General features: G+C 41.2%; 1 protein-coding gene across 1 annotated transcript in view; it reads left to right on the top strand.

The window, feature by feature from the left end:
• LRBA (LPS responsive beige-like anchor protein) overlaps nt 1-18,291 on the top strand; it is a 1,038,582-nt gene that overhangs the window by 74,747 nt on the left and 945,544 nt on the right. The window contains exons 4-9 of the mRNA XM_073604899.1: nt 867-962; nt 1,670-1,791; nt 11,698-11,824; nt 13,288-13,407; nt 16,115-16,261; nt 17,954-18,151. Of these exons, the coding sequence (XP_073461000.1) occupies nt 867-962; nt 1,670-1,791; nt 11,698-11,824; nt 13,288-13,407; nt 16,115-16,261; nt 17,954-18,151 (810 nt within the window). The remainder of the gene's footprint in view (nt 1-866; nt 963-1,669; nt 1,792-11,697; nt 11,825-13,287; nt 13,408-16,114; nt 16,262-17,953; nt 18,152-18,291) is intronic.

Raw genomic sequence — 18,291 nt, 5'->3', positions numbered from 1 at the left:
TTATGTAGTTGAGGCTACATATAGTTTGTACAGCTCTCACAGCTGCAGCATCACAGATTAGCCTTTGCTGCAGACTTTCACCTTATGAATTATTACAGTGTTGCAGTTTAATGGCTGGGGAAGAGGAGGCTTCCTGCAGCCCACGTCAAACTGATGGCACTATCCCAGTCTAAGTTCACTTCTTCCAACCTTTTAACCCCAGAGGAACTTTAAAAAAAAATATCGGGTGTCGGGAAACCCCTGCTAAGGTTAGTCCATCAGTGGTCGTTAGGAAAATGCTCCTTATATTGGAGCAAACGAATTGCCATCCTTACAGTCAACTAAAAAAAAAGGTTGTCCTGCTACTGGCTCTGCCAAGTGGCAATGCACCTGGCATTGTGAACGCATCATCAGATGGGATTTTAATTAACCACTGCTCGAAGGAGCCCATGGCAACCTCTGGAAGAATCCAAGGGTTTCATGTCTCATGGCAGGAGCTCATGGGCTGCATTTTAATATAAGGTGAAGTTTGTTTGGAAATTTGATACTTTTTCTGTATTTTTTGAATGGTCAGAAATATATTCATGCAGATGTGTAAAGTTACTGAAAGGTCCGCTTTGTTTCTTACATTCTCAAGCCATTTGCTTAGCTTACCATTCTCTGTTTTAAAGCAAACAATGTGTTCAGGTGCAGGGAAATCTGCTAAATTGCTCTAGCATTCATACTGCTTTCTGTAAGACTATGCTGTTGACTTAGCTACACTTTTTAAAGGAATTGGGTATTTTTCATAGGTTAGTTTTACACTGGAAGTGCAAGTACAATTCTTCTGGACCAAAATATTCCTTTTGTTGATTTGCTCTTTTTTTTTTTTTTTCCATCTGCCATAGCCTCCACATGCAGTAAAGCTTTTGTCAGTGTTAAAGCACATGCCTCAGAAATATGGTCCTGATGCCTTTTTCAACTTTCCTGGAAAGAGTGCTGCAGTAAGTACTACGTCATTATGCTGTATTTTTTTTTTTTATTACAGGTGTGTTACTTAAAGTATCAAACTTGTTAAATACTGCTCTATGTAGCACTTTTAATTTAGGCTTTGTTCACACCATGCATTGCACGAACGCATGCAAAATTGCTCGTTTCCTATTAATTCCTAATTTCCCCACGCATCTTGCTTGGGTACTTACCAGTAGTAAAGAAACTTTACAACAAGCCTCCAATGACCTCTGTACCTGCGGGCACTGTGGGGCAATTATTTCTCAAAGTTCACAGAAGAGCGCTGAAGTCATTCACATCCTTTTCTCCGCGGCTCAGCTTATCACGTTCCGTCTTCCTAGAGCCCTTCTTTGTATACACATTTACATGTTTAAAGGCTTGAAGACTGCCTAGTCACTTCTGGGAGAGGGAGCTGAACTACTGAGAAAATGACTTGAACAACGCTTGTGTTTCTACTGTTATCTTTTGAGGATAAATTGCTCTACAGAGATTGCAGCTATGGGGTGGTCAGCGAGATATTGTTTTGAAGGTCATCTGTTTCTTTTAAAGGATGTTTAAACATTTCAGTATCCATAGCCAGGTTACAGATTTACTTTAAAACTAAGAGAAAATAGTTGACAATGTATTTTTTTGATTTCTTGCAGTTCAATTGTTGTAAAATAGAACGTAATCTAATCTAAATCTGCATTTTTATGTTTAGGCCATTGCCTTACCACCAATTGCTAAATGGCCATACCAGAATGGCTTCACATTTCACACATGGCTAAGAATGGATCCAATAAACAATATAAACGTTGACACAGCAAAGCCCTATTTGTATTGGTAAGTTTTACATGGGCATACTATTGAATATGCACAAAGTTTGAAAAAAGAACGAAGTTGCTATTCAAATAATCTGCTAATTCTGGGACTTTTAGGGTGCTAGTTCACATATATAATCACATTCTAATAATCTATTCATTTTATTCAATTTATTTTAAAAGTTAATTAGTTTGAAATACATATTCAAGACTAGTCTCATCAAGTTTTAGTGCCATACATATTAAGAGTACAACAAAATCACCTAATACATTTTTTTTTTTTTTTTGCAAATATAATTTTTATTGATTTTTTTATAAAAGAAAGAAGGGGCAAAGCCCCGAACATACCAGAGCGGTATATAACAGTTCAAGGGGGTCGCTGCCTCCCGACAGTATAGCATTACATAAGATAACATATATATATATAAATAGAAAGACTTAGTAGATCCAATCCGTTAACATGTGATTGCTACTAAAAGGTATATTTTCCTGTGAAGACATGTAGGAGTCTTCTAAGTAGGTTTTCTAGCTGAATTCCAAGTCTTTCTTAGATATTCATTTATTTTAATCAGAAGGTAGCTACCCAAAAGGAAGGCAGAAAAGTAGAGAAGTTAGTAGTAGATAAGAAAGAGGAAAAAAAAATAGATAGGAGTGAGAGGGTATGGAAGGGGAGGTGTGGAAGGAAATAGGGGAACGTATTAAGGGATATTATGGGATGGGATGGGGGGGGGGGGGGGGAGTATTGGCGGAAACCTATATTTAAATAGATCTTTTATTTCGGAGATGTTATGTGATTCTTTAATGGTCTGGATTACCGAAAAGTGCTTTCCCTTCCTCAGAATATTTAAACATATTCCACAATGTCCAAGTTTTTGTATAACTTGCTTGTCTGTTTTGAGCTGTCAATATGAGGTCTCCCATCTTGTTAATGTCTTCTACTTTCTGTAACCACATTGAGGTGGTCGGCGGGGTTTGCTGTTTCCAGAGCATGGGGATGCAGGCTTTGGCTGCATTTATTAAATGACGTAGAATGGACTTTTTATATGTTTTAAGTGGTATGGAGGATATATGGAGTAGGAAAAATGCTGGGTCATTTGGAATCTGAAAGTCTGTGAACTTTTGGGAGATAGAGCAGACCTTGGACCAGAAATCTGTCAATTTAGAACAGGACCAGAACATGTGAAGTATCGTTCCCACCTCTTTGCGACACCTCCAGCAAATATTTGACATATTGGGAAACATCAAGTGCAGGCGACTGGGTGTTAAATACCACCTAGTCAGGATCTTATAGTTTGGTTCCTGCAGTTTAGTACATATTGAGGATTTAAGGGAGAGGGCAATCATTTTCTGCTTCTGTACTGTCGTAAAAGAGCGTTGAAGGTCAGTTTCCCATTTAGTAATGCATGGCAAGTTAGGCAGTTGTGGGGGTGTGTTTAACAAGGTATACATCTTAGATAGGACCTGTGGTAATGGTTCTGCGTCTACGCAAATTTCTTCAAACGTAGTCAAAGGTCTAGAGTAAGATTTAGGGTTTGGAATTGTCTGAAGAAAATGGTGTATTTGTACCGCACTCCAAAAAGGCAGATTAAACGGACCCGTCGAGTCTACTAATTCTGAAATGGAGGGCCATTTGTCTTGGATCACAAAATGTGAAGCCCTAGTACAATTAGAGCTCTTTAATGATTGGAATTGTCCAGGTGTGAGTCCCGAGGGAAATTTGGGGTTCCCCAGAATCGGGGTCAGGGGAGACTCTTTAGTCGTTAAAGAAGCCTGTAACGTGGCATGTTGTCCTTGCTTAATAGTGTTGCCTATGAGGGGGTGAGATCTCAACTCCACCGGAAGGAGGTCCCAACACCACATTGCTGTCCGTAAAGGTATTTTGGTTTGATGTTGCTCTATTTGTGCCCATAATTTAGTTTCCTTATGTCTATTCCAATCGACTACTCTGCCCAAGTGAGCTGCCAGATAATATTTCTTTATATCCGGAAGTGCAACACCTCCATAATGTTTTGGTAGGAATAACTGATCTCAGGATGCGCGTTTTTTTATGTGCCCAGATAAATTGCAAGAGATTTTGCACTCGTTTAAAGTATGTGGTGGGTATCTTAATGGGTAAGGTTTGGAATAAATATAAAAATTTGGGTAATATACTCATCTTGATTAAGTTACACCTCCCAAACCACGAATGTAACCCAGTATCCCAGTTATCCATTAATTTTTTGATCTTATCTAGTAAGGGGGGGAAATTGTTGGTAAATAGTAGGGACAGATCTGACGGTATTTTCGTACCTAGGTAGGTCAAGGCTGAGTTAGTCCATCTAAATCTAAAGCTCGACTGCAAGCTTCAGAGGGCATTGGTCGGTATTGAGATTCCCATCGCTTCGGATTTGGTAAAGTTAATTTTTAAGTTTGACATTTTCCCATAAGTTTCATATTCCTTTAAGAGGTTGGGTAGGGACACCCCCGGGTTGGTCAGGGAGAAGAGTAAGTCATCTGCATAGGCAGAAATCTTATGTTGCATGGGTTCTACCAAAACTCCTTGTATGTCGGGATTTAATCTTAAACTGGAGAGGAAGGGTTCCAGGGAGAGGGCAAAAAGAAGAGGGGAGAGGGGGCACCCCTGTCTTGTCCCATTCATTATTGGAAAGGGATCCCACAGGACTCCATTTGCCTTCACCTGCGCTGTGGGATTGGAATATATACCGGCTATTCGGCTGAGCATCACCCCCCCCCCCCCCAAACCTATATGTCTGAGCACTGCGAACATGTATTGCCAACTCACCCTATCAAACGCTTTTTCCGCGTCGGTATTAAGGAAGACACCAGGTATTCCTCTGGATCTGGTGATATGGATTAGATTTAGCACCTTTTTATAGTGCCATCTCTAGCCTCCCTAGATGGAATAAATCCAACTTGGTCTAGGTGGATAAGCTGTTGGAGGTGATGCGCCAGTCGAGTTGCCAAAATTTTAGTGAACAGCTTGAGATCGAGGTTTAAGAGTGAGATGGGTCTGTAGCTACCGCAAGCCGCTGGATCCTTCCCCTCCTTATGAATTACCGAAATATTGGCCCCCAGGGTTTCTCTAACAAAATAGGAGAGGGTAAAGCTTTTGCTAAACAACGTGACCATACGGGGTCCTAGTGTAGGGAAAAGTGTTTTATAGTATTGCAAAGTGTAGCCATCGGGGCCTGGGGCTTTACCTGGTTTCATCTTTTTAATGGCTGTTTGTAATTCCGTCAAAGTTATAAGAGATTCTAGGTCATCTCTAATCTCCTGAGGGAGAGATGTCATTTGGGAAGACGTGATGTAGTTTTCTATTTCATTTATGGAAGAGGTTGCCTGTGGTAGGTTGTATGATCTAGAGTAAAACTGTCTGAACTCTTCAGTGATTTGTGTGGGGAAGGTTGCTCTTGTGCCTTTAGAGGTGGAGATGTGCGGGATGTAAGTCGCTGATTTCTGTTGTCTGACCATTTTGGCTAAGAGTTTCCCACACTTGTTCCCCGATTCATACGTCTGTTTACGACATATCTGTTTGGCTGCTTTCGCCTTGTATTGTAAGAGGTCTGTTATTTTCCACCGAACGGTCGTCAATTCTGTCTCAGGTCACTACAAGGGCATGTTTGTGTCTGGCTTCTAGGGTGGCTAGTTCGAGTAGCAATTGGGATAGTTGTCTGTTTCTCTCTCTTTTGATACGGGCCCCGTGAGATATGAGAATTCCCCTAAGTACCACTTTGTGAGCTTCCCATAATATTCCCGGATCACAGTCTGGTTGGTCATTTTCTTGAAAGTATAAATTAACTGCCTTCGTTACTTCTGTCAGTATTTCCGGGTTTTTTAGCAGGCTTTCATTTAGACGCCGAAAGCGGTGTTTCGGAGAGAAAGTCTCTGATAAACGATAGTTCAAGAACATCGGTGTATGGTCCGACCATGTCCTGTTTCCTATAGAAGTTTGTTCCACAGCATGTAGCTGCGTATGGGGGATCGGAAAGTAATCAATCCTAGTGTATGACTGGTGTACATTTGAATAGAATGTAAAGTCTCGTTCTCCTGAATGTTGTAAGCGCCAGACATCAATAAGCTGAGATTTATGTAGTGTTTGGGCTATCTTTTTCAGCTGGTTTGGTGGGATCGAAGATTTACCTGACGATGTGTCTGCTGATGGGATTAGAGGTGTATTTAAATCCCCTCCCAGTATCAATTGACCATCCCTAAAGTCATTTAGCTTCTCCAAAGTCTCTTTCAAGAATTTGGCCTGTTGTTCATTAGGGGCATATACAGTTGCTAGTGTTACTTTAGTCGTACCAATTAGGCCTTTAAAAAATACATATCTCCCAGTTGGGTCTATTTTTGAGTCTTGTAATTGTCAATGGGTCTTACTCGAGACTAAAATAGAAGTAGAGTAAAAAAAAAATAGAGTCTGGGTTCATGGAGTGATAGGATGCTGGGAAGTGTCTATTTTGTAGGTATGGTAATTTATTGGTCTTAAAGTGTGTCTCTTGGATAAAAGCGATATCCGTATTAGTTCGCTTTAAGTCATCTAACAACATGCGTCTCTTCTCTGGTATGTTAAGACCTTTCGCATTTAGGGACATTACTTTAATTTTGCTAACCGCCATCTTACAATGGGATAGGGGGAGGGAGTGGAGGAGGAAGGGAAGACTGAGGGGCAGGTGAAGCGTGAAAGGAGGAAGAGAAGTAAGAATAGAAAGAAAAGAAATGAGTATCAGTACACAAAGAAGATACAGACCAGGCCTAGTGCCTTGCCCGTTTCAAAACCCCAAAATAGGGCACGTAGTTTGCATATGTCCCCCAAAAGGCACAAATTGCACCCCAGGAGGATATGCTACTCTAGTTGGGAGAGAGGAAAGACAAGGCTCGAAAAGGTGAGACTCCCGTCTCCCCCCCCGCCCCCCCACCCCAGCTTATCTAGAAAAAAATCATTAAAGTATTAACTATGCATTTTTTCAAGGTAAGACCAGTCAAACCAGTCAGCTGATCAACCCAACAGGATTGATTATGACTAGGTAAGTAAACATTGTGAGTCTTCTTAATTAATGGCTGAACTCATCCTTTGGATCAGTACACTGCAAGCATCTAAGTTATTCGGTAACTCTGCCCAAATCTGCCTAACCGTATTGCAGAAGGAACCTGGAGCTATAACTCAACATAACTATCGTCTTAACACATCAAAACTTATTGGACTTTATTATACAACCTGACTCTTGATTCTTCTGCGACATCTAGCATGATGTGTGACATCTGCTGGTAGAGCATTCCTTGACTCCACTAACCAGTAGCCAGAAAGATCACCCCCTTAGCCATTAAAAACTGGCTCTGCAGGTCACCACACGCATCAGGTCCCATAGTGCTAGTGTCTCACAGATTCTCTGTTATCCTGAGGTGTCTGCTTCTGTGTTCGCATACTGGTTCAAGTCACCTATTTGAGCTTGTATGACAGGCAAACTTATACGTTGATGGGATAAATCCTTTCAGGTAACATGGAACTGTCCAGGTCTGTCGTCATATAAGTTCCATACACTAAATTTGGTGTCACATGACTTTGTGCTTCCTGCAACAGGTAGTGGGCTATTTCAAGTAGTGGGCTCCATCCACAGCAAGCAAACTACTTTAGTGCATCCCTGGCAATAACAGAAATAACCAGGAGCAGATTCCGCTGTTCTTCGTTCCAACAGAGATAAAAGAATTGTTCACTTTACCACAGTTATGGCATGGTAGGATTAACTCTTGGGTAGAGGGAACAGTCTACCTCAAACAAAGGGGAACAAGAATTCCAAAACAGCATTCCTTCATGAATAGCTATGGTGCAAGTAAATTTATGATTCAGGACTCACGTGTGTCTTCCTGAGAGGATTCCCTGGGTCGACGTCGGTTCCGTTGTTGCCTTGGTGGGAGATTACTTCCCATTCCTGAGGAAGTTGGACGACCTTGTGTTCGCGGGAGATGTCCCAGCCAGTTCGGGATGTCAATAGGGTCAGTGTCCAAGAAAGTAAATAAGGCAGGTAGCGCTTCTGGATTGCGCAGGGTGAAACTCCTCTGATCCTTCCTAAACGTTACCGACAGTGGGTACCCCCAACGGTATGTAGCTCCCTTTCTTCTGGCGAGGTCTAGTAGCAGCTTCAGAATTGCACGCCTCTGTAGGGTAGCGCGTAATAAATCCGGAAAGATTTTGATTATGGCACCATCTAGTTCGGGATCCTCCACTTCCCAGGCCTTACGTAAGATCTGTTCTTTATGCACGTAGTGATGTACCCTACAAATGACATCTCTTGGTCTTAGGGGATCAGTGGGTTTAGGGCCCAGTGCACGGTGTATTCTGTCAATGACAATACGATCGGGCAGCTCAATACCTGGGAGGCTGCGAAAAATGGCGATCGCTGTATCAGCTAAATCTTCCGGTCCTGTGGCCTCTGGGAGTCCCCGGAGGCGCAAATTGTTTCTGCGACTCCGGTCCTCCATTTCTTCTAAGCGTGGCTGTTGTTCTTGTAACGCTTCTGCCTGCATATTCTGGTTTTCCTCCATAGCTGACATTTGGCGTTCTAGTACTGACAAGGAACTCTCTGCTGATTCTATTCTCACAGCCAGAGCGCTGACATCCGCCCTCACTGCTTTCATTTCTTTGCGGTGTGCAGCCTCTACTGTAGCTATAAGAGCTGCAATATCATTTTTAGTTGGAAGTGCCTGTAACAGGGCACGGAGCTCTGTGTCTGCTCCAGGAGACTGACCTGAGGGCTGTGAAGGTTCTCCAAATGTAGAGCGGAGGTCTGTGGGGAAGCCGGCATAGCTGTCTGACGCTTGTGTGTCTCTCTGTAGTGGCGGGGAGCTGTTCATCTCCTGTCTACTGTATGTCCTGTACGTGCCGCCATCTTTAGCTCCGGGGAGCCGAGGAGAGATAGCTGGAATCTCCTCCGAAGTTCACCCGAAGTAGATGGCTGAGGGGTAGACTTGGTCGGTTTGCTACTCTTTTTTTGTGGATTTCCGTCTGGCTGAGTGCATAGTTTAAGGTTGTAAGCTAAAATAGCCGGGGTAGGGGTAGAACGGCCGGGAGCTCAGCAAATGCATGTCCTCAGCCAGCCATGTCCAGGCCACGCCCCCCTAGAAACGTGCTTTTAACTAAAAAAAAAAAAAAGTAAAAAAGCATCCATGCCACCAGATGATGGTGACCTCTGAAGATAGACTTTCAGGCTAGGTTATTTTAACTTCAATGTAGGGAGCAGATCGTTTGCAGAGATGTAAGGGAAACTTCTATAATGCTGAGGTCGGGTGTAGCAAGATGGCCGCATTGTAAGATGATGGGATCCGGATTGCCGCTGCCATCCACACCAGTCATAGGGATGAAACCCACCTGAGACCTCTGCTGGAACACCACTCTGTCTGGTAAAGGGGCTCTGGTGGTGGGATGGGGTCCTAATTAAAAGGATTGCAGGCCTCGAGTATCTGCCCAGGTGTACCAAGATGGCCGCACTTGCCAGATATTGGAGACACCGGGGCCTGGATCACAGTTCAGGCAGGCAGTGTTAAACGGCTCCCCGGCCGTGGCAGGGCATTGGAAGAGTGACAGGCAGATGCTGAAAGGAGATCCACGCCTCTGAAGCCAGGTCGGACCGGCCGCGATGCACTTCCATGGGGCAGCTGGCTCAGGAAACACTGGGGATTCTCAGGCTTCACAAGGCCGCACTAGGCTGCGGCCACTATGGGATCCACAATTCAGGCTGCAATCAAGTCAGGGGAAGCCCCGGGACTTATGGGACAGACCTAGAGGCTCACAAGGTTAGTCAGCGGAGCGGATGGCAGCAGATGGCGTGGGGGATGCAGGCGGCCTTCCGATGGCTCACTCCCAGTCCACCCCCTCTGGAGAAGCTGCCCTAGATGGATGATGGTGAAGCCGCTGCTCACGGCACTCTAGTTTGGAGGATGTATGTGGTATCGTAGGCCGCAAGATGGCGGCGGGTCCTAGCTTTGTGGAGCCGGCCACGGGCCAGATAATAACGCCAGCGGCCAGCCGAGATCCACAATATAGGCTGTGATTGTGGCAGGGGGTGCCCAGGGACCAATGGGGCTGATGTGGAGGCTCACCAAGTTGATTAGTGCAGAGGATGGCAATAGATAGTTTCAGGATATGCGGAGCTCCACAGCAACACGTCTTTCTCGGCTCATATCCGGACACGCCCCCCCCAATACATTTTTTTTCCCCTTCACATTTACCACACCTGTAAACTATACAATATGTTGGTAGGACTGAGCGATCGACCAAGGATTTGAGACCTCATCCCACGAACCCCCCCCCCGGGAGAAGAGCAATTAGATGGCAAAAGTAGCGATGACAAAATTGAGGGGTTCTCTATATTAAAATGTGCATGGTGGAATAAATTAAATTGATTAGGGGTCTTTTAGTCTTCTATTAAAACTTGCTACATTTTGTTGTCTAAACACTCACTGTCTTAACAGGCTCCAGAGTAATATATACTACAGACTATAAAAAGCAGATATAACTGTACAGTAAACTTGTCAGTATAAGGTACTGAAATCTTAAATCAAACGGTTCTTTTAGATCAAAGGGATGATTTTGGTCTGTAAATAAGGTCAGTTTAACTTCAAAAAAGGAAAGCCTAGATTACCATAAGGGTTTTAGTAAATGCAAGTACCATCATCCCAAATTATCAAGTTCAAAGAAGGAAAGAGGGTGGAGCAGTGGCCACAGTTGCTGCTACTGTCAGCCAGTGTCTCGACCCCCAATGGGAGGAGGGGAGGGGACTATTACGGTACTCAGTATTGGTAAATACTAGTAGGTATGTAACGAAACAAATTATGAAATATTTTTATAAAAATCCCCTTTAATAGAAAAAATGTTCATAAAATTGCAATACCGCATACAATTGCGATTTGTAAACAACAATACTACAAGTAACCATAAAAAGGAGATACCGCATAGTCTGAGCCAGTGGATTCCACACAGTTTAAGATGGCAAATTGTGTACAGCTTTATTTCTCGACCGGTTTCGCGGTTAACACCGTTTCTTCAGGAGAATAGTATCTACAATATGACATAAAGTGGTTTAAACAACTACAAACATAGCTATGTATGCATATAGAATTATTGCAGCAAAGCTGTTAACAAAATATCAACGTATTCCATACAAAAAACATAAAAATAAGGGCAAGCTCACCCATTCTTTCCTTCTTTGAACTTGTCAGTTTAACTTCGGTCTCAAGACTAAGGCTCGTTTCACACTGGGACGACCTGTCAGGCGATTTAGTCCCCTGACAAGTCGCACCCCATTCAGTGCAATGGAACCGTTCTAATCGGAGCGACTCAAGTCGCTCTGAATTAGAAAAAGGTTCCTGCACTACTTGGGGGTGACTTCAGAGCGACTTGCATTGACTTCTGTTAATATATATATAAAAAAAAATTATATTTTTTGAGATAGACCCTAGAGAATAAAATGGCGGTCGGTGCCATTTTTTATGTCACACTGTATTTGCACAGCGGTCTTTCAAACGCAATTTTTGGGGAAAAATACACTTCAATGAATTTAAAAAATAAACAGTAAAATTAACCCAATTTTTTTGTAAAATGTTAAAGCTGATGTTGGCAGGGAATCATGATCTTTATTCTAAGCAAAAAAAAATTGATATTCTTCTTTTATCCAGAATCGTGGCTTATCTATGGCCTATAAAGAGCTTCAGTAAAATCTTACATCAAGACATACCAAAGCATCGATAATTGATTTGCTTACTGAGGAGAAGCCTAGACTTCCCAAGTCTAATAAGCTTTTAGATTATGTGTTTGGATTGGTTGTAACCTTGATTTATAGTGGTGCCGTGCTTCATATTTAATTTTATTTTTTCTTAGAACTTTGAGGCCTTGTGTTTTATGTGCAGCATATTTACATTAACACCCCCTTTGTAGTTTCAGAACAAACAAAGGACTTGGTTATTCTGCCCATTTTGTTGGTGGTTGCCTTATCGTCACATCCATTAAGTCAAAGGGAAAAGGCTTCCAGCATTGTGTGAAGTATGACTTCAAGCCACAGAAGGTGTGTAAGGAGTTTCTTGATGGTCTGTTTTTGCCTCTTCCATCTTCTCTTTACTTTTATTGGGTTTACAATTTAACTGTTCAATCTCCTTTCAATTACAAACAATGTTTAGTGTGGGGGCTGACCTGATTAACTAGAAAATGAATGCGTTGTGTGGGTACACCCGCGCACTATACATTCCTCTTTAGATTTTAAGAAGTTTGCCTGGCTTTAGAGTAGTCATAGACAGATACAGCCCTCACTAGAGCTGGCCATACATAAATCCAACTGGCTGAATTTTGATCCTTCTGTGGTCATTTTCGTTCATGAGAAGTCGATCTTTCTATAAACTTCTCATGAACAGGCTTGTAAAATTTTAGTTCAATCAGCAATGTAGCACTGATCGGTGTATTCTGATAGCAGAGGAGTCCAGCTGACTCCTCCGCTGTCAGAATAAAGTAACACTGTGGGGAGGATTGAATGTGTGAATGAGGGAATCTGTTCAGTTTTTTTTCCATTCAGCTGCTGGCTGAACAAAAACAAAAAAAACTGAATCCTGTATGACAAGCTTGAAGGATAAGTTTTCAAAAAAATAATAATAAATGCACATCTTTTTGCAGGTTAAAAAAATGTACATTTTATTTTTTTGTTGGGAACCTGTAAAGCGTTGCACCCGCGATCGTAGGTGCAATGCAGGGCTTTTGCAGACTGTTATTGTAAGCTTTCTGCGTACTCTGTATGAGCAGGCAATTGCACACTGACAGGAAGCATCAATGAACTTAAGAGTGTTCAACAGCGCCCTGGTAGTTCATTAAGAACTACAAGACAACAGCTGCAAAGGCTTGACAGTATGTGTAGTTTCCCATTCACATAACTCAGAAATTGTGAAAACAGGCGCAGGGAGAAGATCCCCAGCCCGCTGTCATGAGGACTCTGTTAGGGTGTGGGGGCAGCAGTAACCTGTTATATATTATACCCTGAATACAGATTTTATATGTAATATGTTATAAAAGGTGAACTTCTCATTTAATAGTGATGGATTATGAGGAATTTATCCATCAACATGCTCCTTTTTATAGATCATGCAGACCCCAAAATGGCTGTCGGAGCCTATGAACATTTTTAAGTTATTGTATAGAAAATGAGCCTTGATTTCCGGCATTAATAGGCTTGTAAGTGGGGATACAGCAGGCACCCCCATGCTTGCACTACAGTGACTTATTTATATTATTATAATGTACCCAGAAAAAAAATGTGCATACATGGAAGAAACGCCAGACCAAAACATAAGAATCCAATTGCATTTATTGGTGTTGTGCTAAAAGACATCCAATGCTTTTTGGGGTCCAGGTTCCAGCACCAGATGGCTTTTTTTTTTTTTCATTATATGTAATGACACATAATGAACACCTAAGTTGGGTATCTGTAGCGTGATTTATTATGAATTGGCTGTAATGTTTGACTTTTTTTTTTTTTTTTTTTAGTGGTACATGGTATCAATTGTCCATATCTATAATCGATGGAAAAACAGTGAATTGCGCTGTTATGTGAATGGAGAACTAGCTTCATATGGCGAGATAACTTGGTTTGTCAACACAAGTGATGTGAGTATATTGTCTTTAGCAAAAACTTTTATTGTATTGCATTGCCAGCTTCCAGTGCATTTTAATTTATTTTTTTGTCATCTGGGTTTTGTTACTCTCCTGATAAGCTGTATATTTTTGTTACATCAAATCTGACGGCTGCACTCATAAAAATGTTTGTCTATTGAGGGACACAGAAGTCTTAAACTTTTTGGTTATACTGCTGCCTACAGGGAACCTGGACACTGGAAAACTGTAGGCCAGTTCAGGATAATCCTTACTATCAGCATACCTCAGTTTGTTTTTTTTTTTTTGCTAGTGTATTAGGGAGATGGTCTTCTTTTTTGCTTGCTTTTTTTTTTTTCGTAATTGAGACTATATCGCAGCTAGAAATGGACTCTGATTGCAGTATTCCATGCGGTCATCCTCAGCCTGACTTTGGAAGTACTGTATCCAGAACTCGCTGTACTGTAATCTGGTGCATTGACCACTGCCCCTGGTTTCCTGTCTCAGGGTAGCTCCCTTCTTTATGAAGCAACTCTTGCATGCAGGGACTAGAGTTGTTTCTCCCTAAATGTTTGGCATCAACTGACACTTGCAGCCCCATAGATTAGGATGATGAGGCATTCCCCTGTTTCTCCCTCCTCCCCCTCCCTCTTGCCTCCTCCATGCTTACAGATTAACTTGATGCTGTTTGCCAGTGTCTAATCCTCCTGTGGGCAGCAATATAACCAGAAAGTTAAAGTGATACTAAACACACACTGTTTAATTTACATCGTCCCTTCTATTTCTGTATGTGGATGATGGCGCTGTAATTATTTTATAAAAAGAAAAAAAATCTATAATCTTTTTTCTTAATCAATAAACAGCTGTCACATGACTCAGATCTGTCCCAGCCTGTCTGCAGGGAAACCTAAGCAGGAGGAGCTTCTAGTCTGTTGATCACATGTTCAAAAAAAAAGTCTTTAGGTTGATCAGAAAATGAATCGAATAGTGACTGAGTATGAACGGCTTGTAATACAGCATTTATTGATTGTTTTTTATGATGTGGGTTTAGTGCCACTTTAAGGCTTCTGTGTCCTCAATGGACTTCAGGATAAGGATGTTACGGTGAGTACAAAAATCACATTTGATTGAAATATATTGCAAATAATAACATGGCAACTTTGAGTAATTTTCAGTGGTAATGTACTGTAAATATATTGGTGTAACCAGTAACATTAAATCTTTTTAAGCTCGGTTATTCGTTTTTCTGCATCGCATACTTACTGCTCATGCTGTTTAGAGTTTAAGGCCAAACTCTGCATGAGAGCATGTCAGGAGCTACAGAGACTGCTGCTTTCGTGCGGATTGCTATGATTTTTTTTTTTCTGTAGCATACTGTCCAGGCGCAGATGTTTGAACTGGTGGTGGAAAATTTTACTTTTTTTGTTTTGGTTTGAAAGCCATGTATCTAATATATTCAGAATTTCAACTATGTATTGGGGGAGATTTAATAAAAACTGGTGTACTCAGAATCTGGTGCAGCTGTGTGTGGTAACAAATCATCTTCTAACTTCAGCTTGTTCAGTTAAGCTTTGACAATAACACCAGGAAGCTGATTGGTTTCTATGCTGAGCTGCAGCAGATTTTGCACTCTTCGGTTTTAGCAAATTTCCCCCATTGTGTCTAGAAACTAGAGTTAGTCTTCAAGGCATGTACTAGCTTGTCTGCACAAGCCAAAAAGGCAATCGGATTGGGTTGTGTGCTGGCATGGGGCACTACGTAGTTCCATTCTATGCAGGAATTCTAAGAGACGGTAAAATTTACATTAGCCATATTTGGAAAGACAGTGGGGGGAATTCTGTGGATCATGTCACTGCTTTAGGCTCTGTTTACAACTGTGGTGCTTTTGTTTTGGGAATATTTTACATTAATTGTTCCGCCTTATAACGCCTGTTATGCTGGAAAGAAACATCAAGCAAAACTTCTTTCCATACTCTACTGTAATACTTAACTTAAACTGCACTATTTGTGAGTAGAGCCTTAGTGGTAGGGTCAGAAATGTCATTTTAAAACAGATCAAATCATCGTGGTATTTTTTTTTATACTTCCACAGTTTGCAAAAAAGTTTCCTTTTGATCATTTAATATATCTTGCGTAGGTTTATTTATAGTAGTGAAATGCCTTGCCTTGTCTTCTCATATGGTTCAAATCCTGGACAATATTTTTCATCTACACTGGTCTTTTGGTAATCTTTTGTGTTTTTTATTTTTTTTTCTAGAAGTGACCAGTTTGACCAGTCAAATCTGCATGTATGGTCAATATTTGCATTTTTAGGAGTTTATCATACAAATATGTATTCATCTGACCCTCCTGCACACTCGAAGATGTTGGAATTTGATGCTTACAGGCCAAACCTCCCACATGCATATTGACACAAAAATAGACTATTAGGAAGTCGACATTAATTCAAATTTAGCAAAATCTGAGGAGGAGAAAAACAATTTGGTATTTAGCTATGCTTATTTGCCTAGTTTTGAGTTTAGATATGAACTAATATACAATCTTTGAGGTGGTCCATTTAAAGTCCCAACTAGGGAGCATTTATTTCTATATCAAAAGGGATGGGACCACCACACTCTATATGAGATGATGGGAGCCTCTATCTTGTTTAGATATGAACTAAACTCGCCTTGTACATTTGAATCTTTCCTCATTTCTCATATGTGTTTTTTTTCTTCTGCAGACGTTTGACAAGTGTTTCCTTGGGTCTTCTGAAACGGCTGACGCTAACAGAGTGTTTTGTGGGCAGATGGCTGCTGTATACCTTTTTAGTGAAGCGCTCAATGCTGCTCAAATTTTTGCAATTTATCAGCTGGGCCCCTCATACAAGGTATGTATAGGTAGTAAATCTGTCTGTATATCTGTAAATATCTCTCAAAGCTGTTTTATCCAAAATAGGCAAACACTTGTATAAATTTAATTATATTTTACACATGCAATATTTTTAAATTCATTTTTTATTTAGTTGTTTACAGGTCTTTTGCACATGAACAAAACATATAGACATATGTAAAAAAATAGAAAAGTTTACATGACCATCGGCCTATACCCAAGTACAGCCACGCGCAGCCTTTCATTTCTGTGAATAGTTGTACGTAGCACCTGAGCTTTCTGTGTGGGGGAAATACGCTGGAATTTACATTCCACAGGATTAGGTGACCATGCGTAAAAAGGCTTTTTAAGGAAGAAAGGAATTGTGGTTCCTTTTTTAAAAAAAAGCATTGAAAACCATCTTAGATTCTGCATTTATAACTTTATTAGGTTGTATCACACGCCTAAGATTCTAATTGTTATCCATGCCTGGGGATAGTTTAATCTGCTGAGAATTGGTTCCATAAAACAATCATGTCCAGCTGTGGGAGTATGCCACTTGTACAATTGATTTTCAGATCTTGATGGCATCATTGTGGAAACTGCAGCTTTTAAAAATGCTACTATAGCTACCAGTTCACTGGTACTTGGAAAGGACAGTTGGGTACTATAAATAATAACTTGTATTGAAAGGGAGACTCTTTAAATTTTTTTGTTTTTTTTGCCATATGTTGTAGTCACCACCTTCGTGTACACTGCAGATTTATACCAGACACTTCTGATGTCTGTACTGCCCATCTTCAGAAGTGTGCCATTGGTCCCGGTTTACATTAGACCTTTTTTTGATGCAGTTAACTGCATAAGACCTCACGAAAAATGCACAATGAGATCTGTGCCATTCCAGTCAATGGTGACCTGCAAGCATAGTTGTGTCCTAATTTGCTCTCTATTCTCAAACAATGTAGATTAGCACAACCTAGTTTTCACTGTTTGCAGTGCATTTGTTCAGGTGAGCTTGTTTACTAGCAGCCATGGTCCACATGAGGGGTTGAGGGCCAAACATCTAAGTTCCCAGCTGGTAATTGCTGTCCTGTGATCATAAGACAATTGCTATTCTTTGCTAATGCTCTGAAAAAAGCCCAGTGATCCACACAATGTGTTGCTGCTACTACTAAAACTGGAAATACAGCTGCAATTTGAAAAGGTGAAACTGTTGCAAAAAGAAAAAAAAAAGGCTAACATCTGTGTGTAAAAGCGTTCATGGCATTCCCCTTGGGCACATGCATTCAGCCAGAATGTGGCAGCCGTTTCGCCACCTCTGAATTTCACCCTTCACTCCCCGCTCGTCACTGTCACTTGTAAACACAGCAGCCTTCTGTGCTTACAAGGACCGCTTTCCTCTCTGCGACTCGCAACTCTTACAGATCCCTGCTGTGTTCTCCTGAACTCTGTACTCTGAAATCTGCGTACGTAGTCTTACACATACAATATTAGTGCTGCACATGATCAAATTGAGTTTGACACCCCTGCCCTTAGGGGTATGAAGACTCTTCTAATAAGAGGTCACTAGCCTAAATTGATAGTCAAGACTTAATAGGAGATATTACGTTTATAATACAATATGTACTGTATGATATTTGGTCAGATAAAGCTGTTTAACAAATATGATATTTTAGAAAATCTAGTAATGATTTTTTTTTTCTATTTGCAGGGTACATTTAAGTTCAAGGCAGAGAGTGACCTTTTTCTTGCCGAGCACCACAAATTGTTGCTGTATGATGGCAAGCTGTCCAGTTCAATTGCCTTCACATATAACCCACGAGCTACAGATGCTCAACTTTGCCTGGAATCATCTCCTAAAGATAACGCCTCAATATTTGTTCACTCCCCCCATGCCCTGATGCTTCAGGTACAGCTCTTTGACTTGTGTTCTGTGTTGCTGTTTTTTTTATACGTTGACTAAATCTGGGCTGTGTAATGGGATTTATCATTGCTATCATTCATTTAGACATTATCTGATCTCTTTAGTTGGGTTAGTCAAGATGGACA

This window comes from Aquarana catesbeiana, linkage group LG01 (assembly GCF_042186555.1).
Source record: "Aquarana catesbeiana isolate 2022-GZ linkage group LG01, ASM4218655v1, whole genome shotgun sequence".
In the NCBI taxonomy this organism is placed as follows: Eukaryota; Metazoa; Chordata; class Amphibia; order Anura; family Ranidae; genus Aquarana; species Aquarana catesbeiana.
The sequence above is the reverse complement of the archived record's forward strand: the minus strand, read 5'-3'. Positions and strand labels throughout refer to the sequence as shown.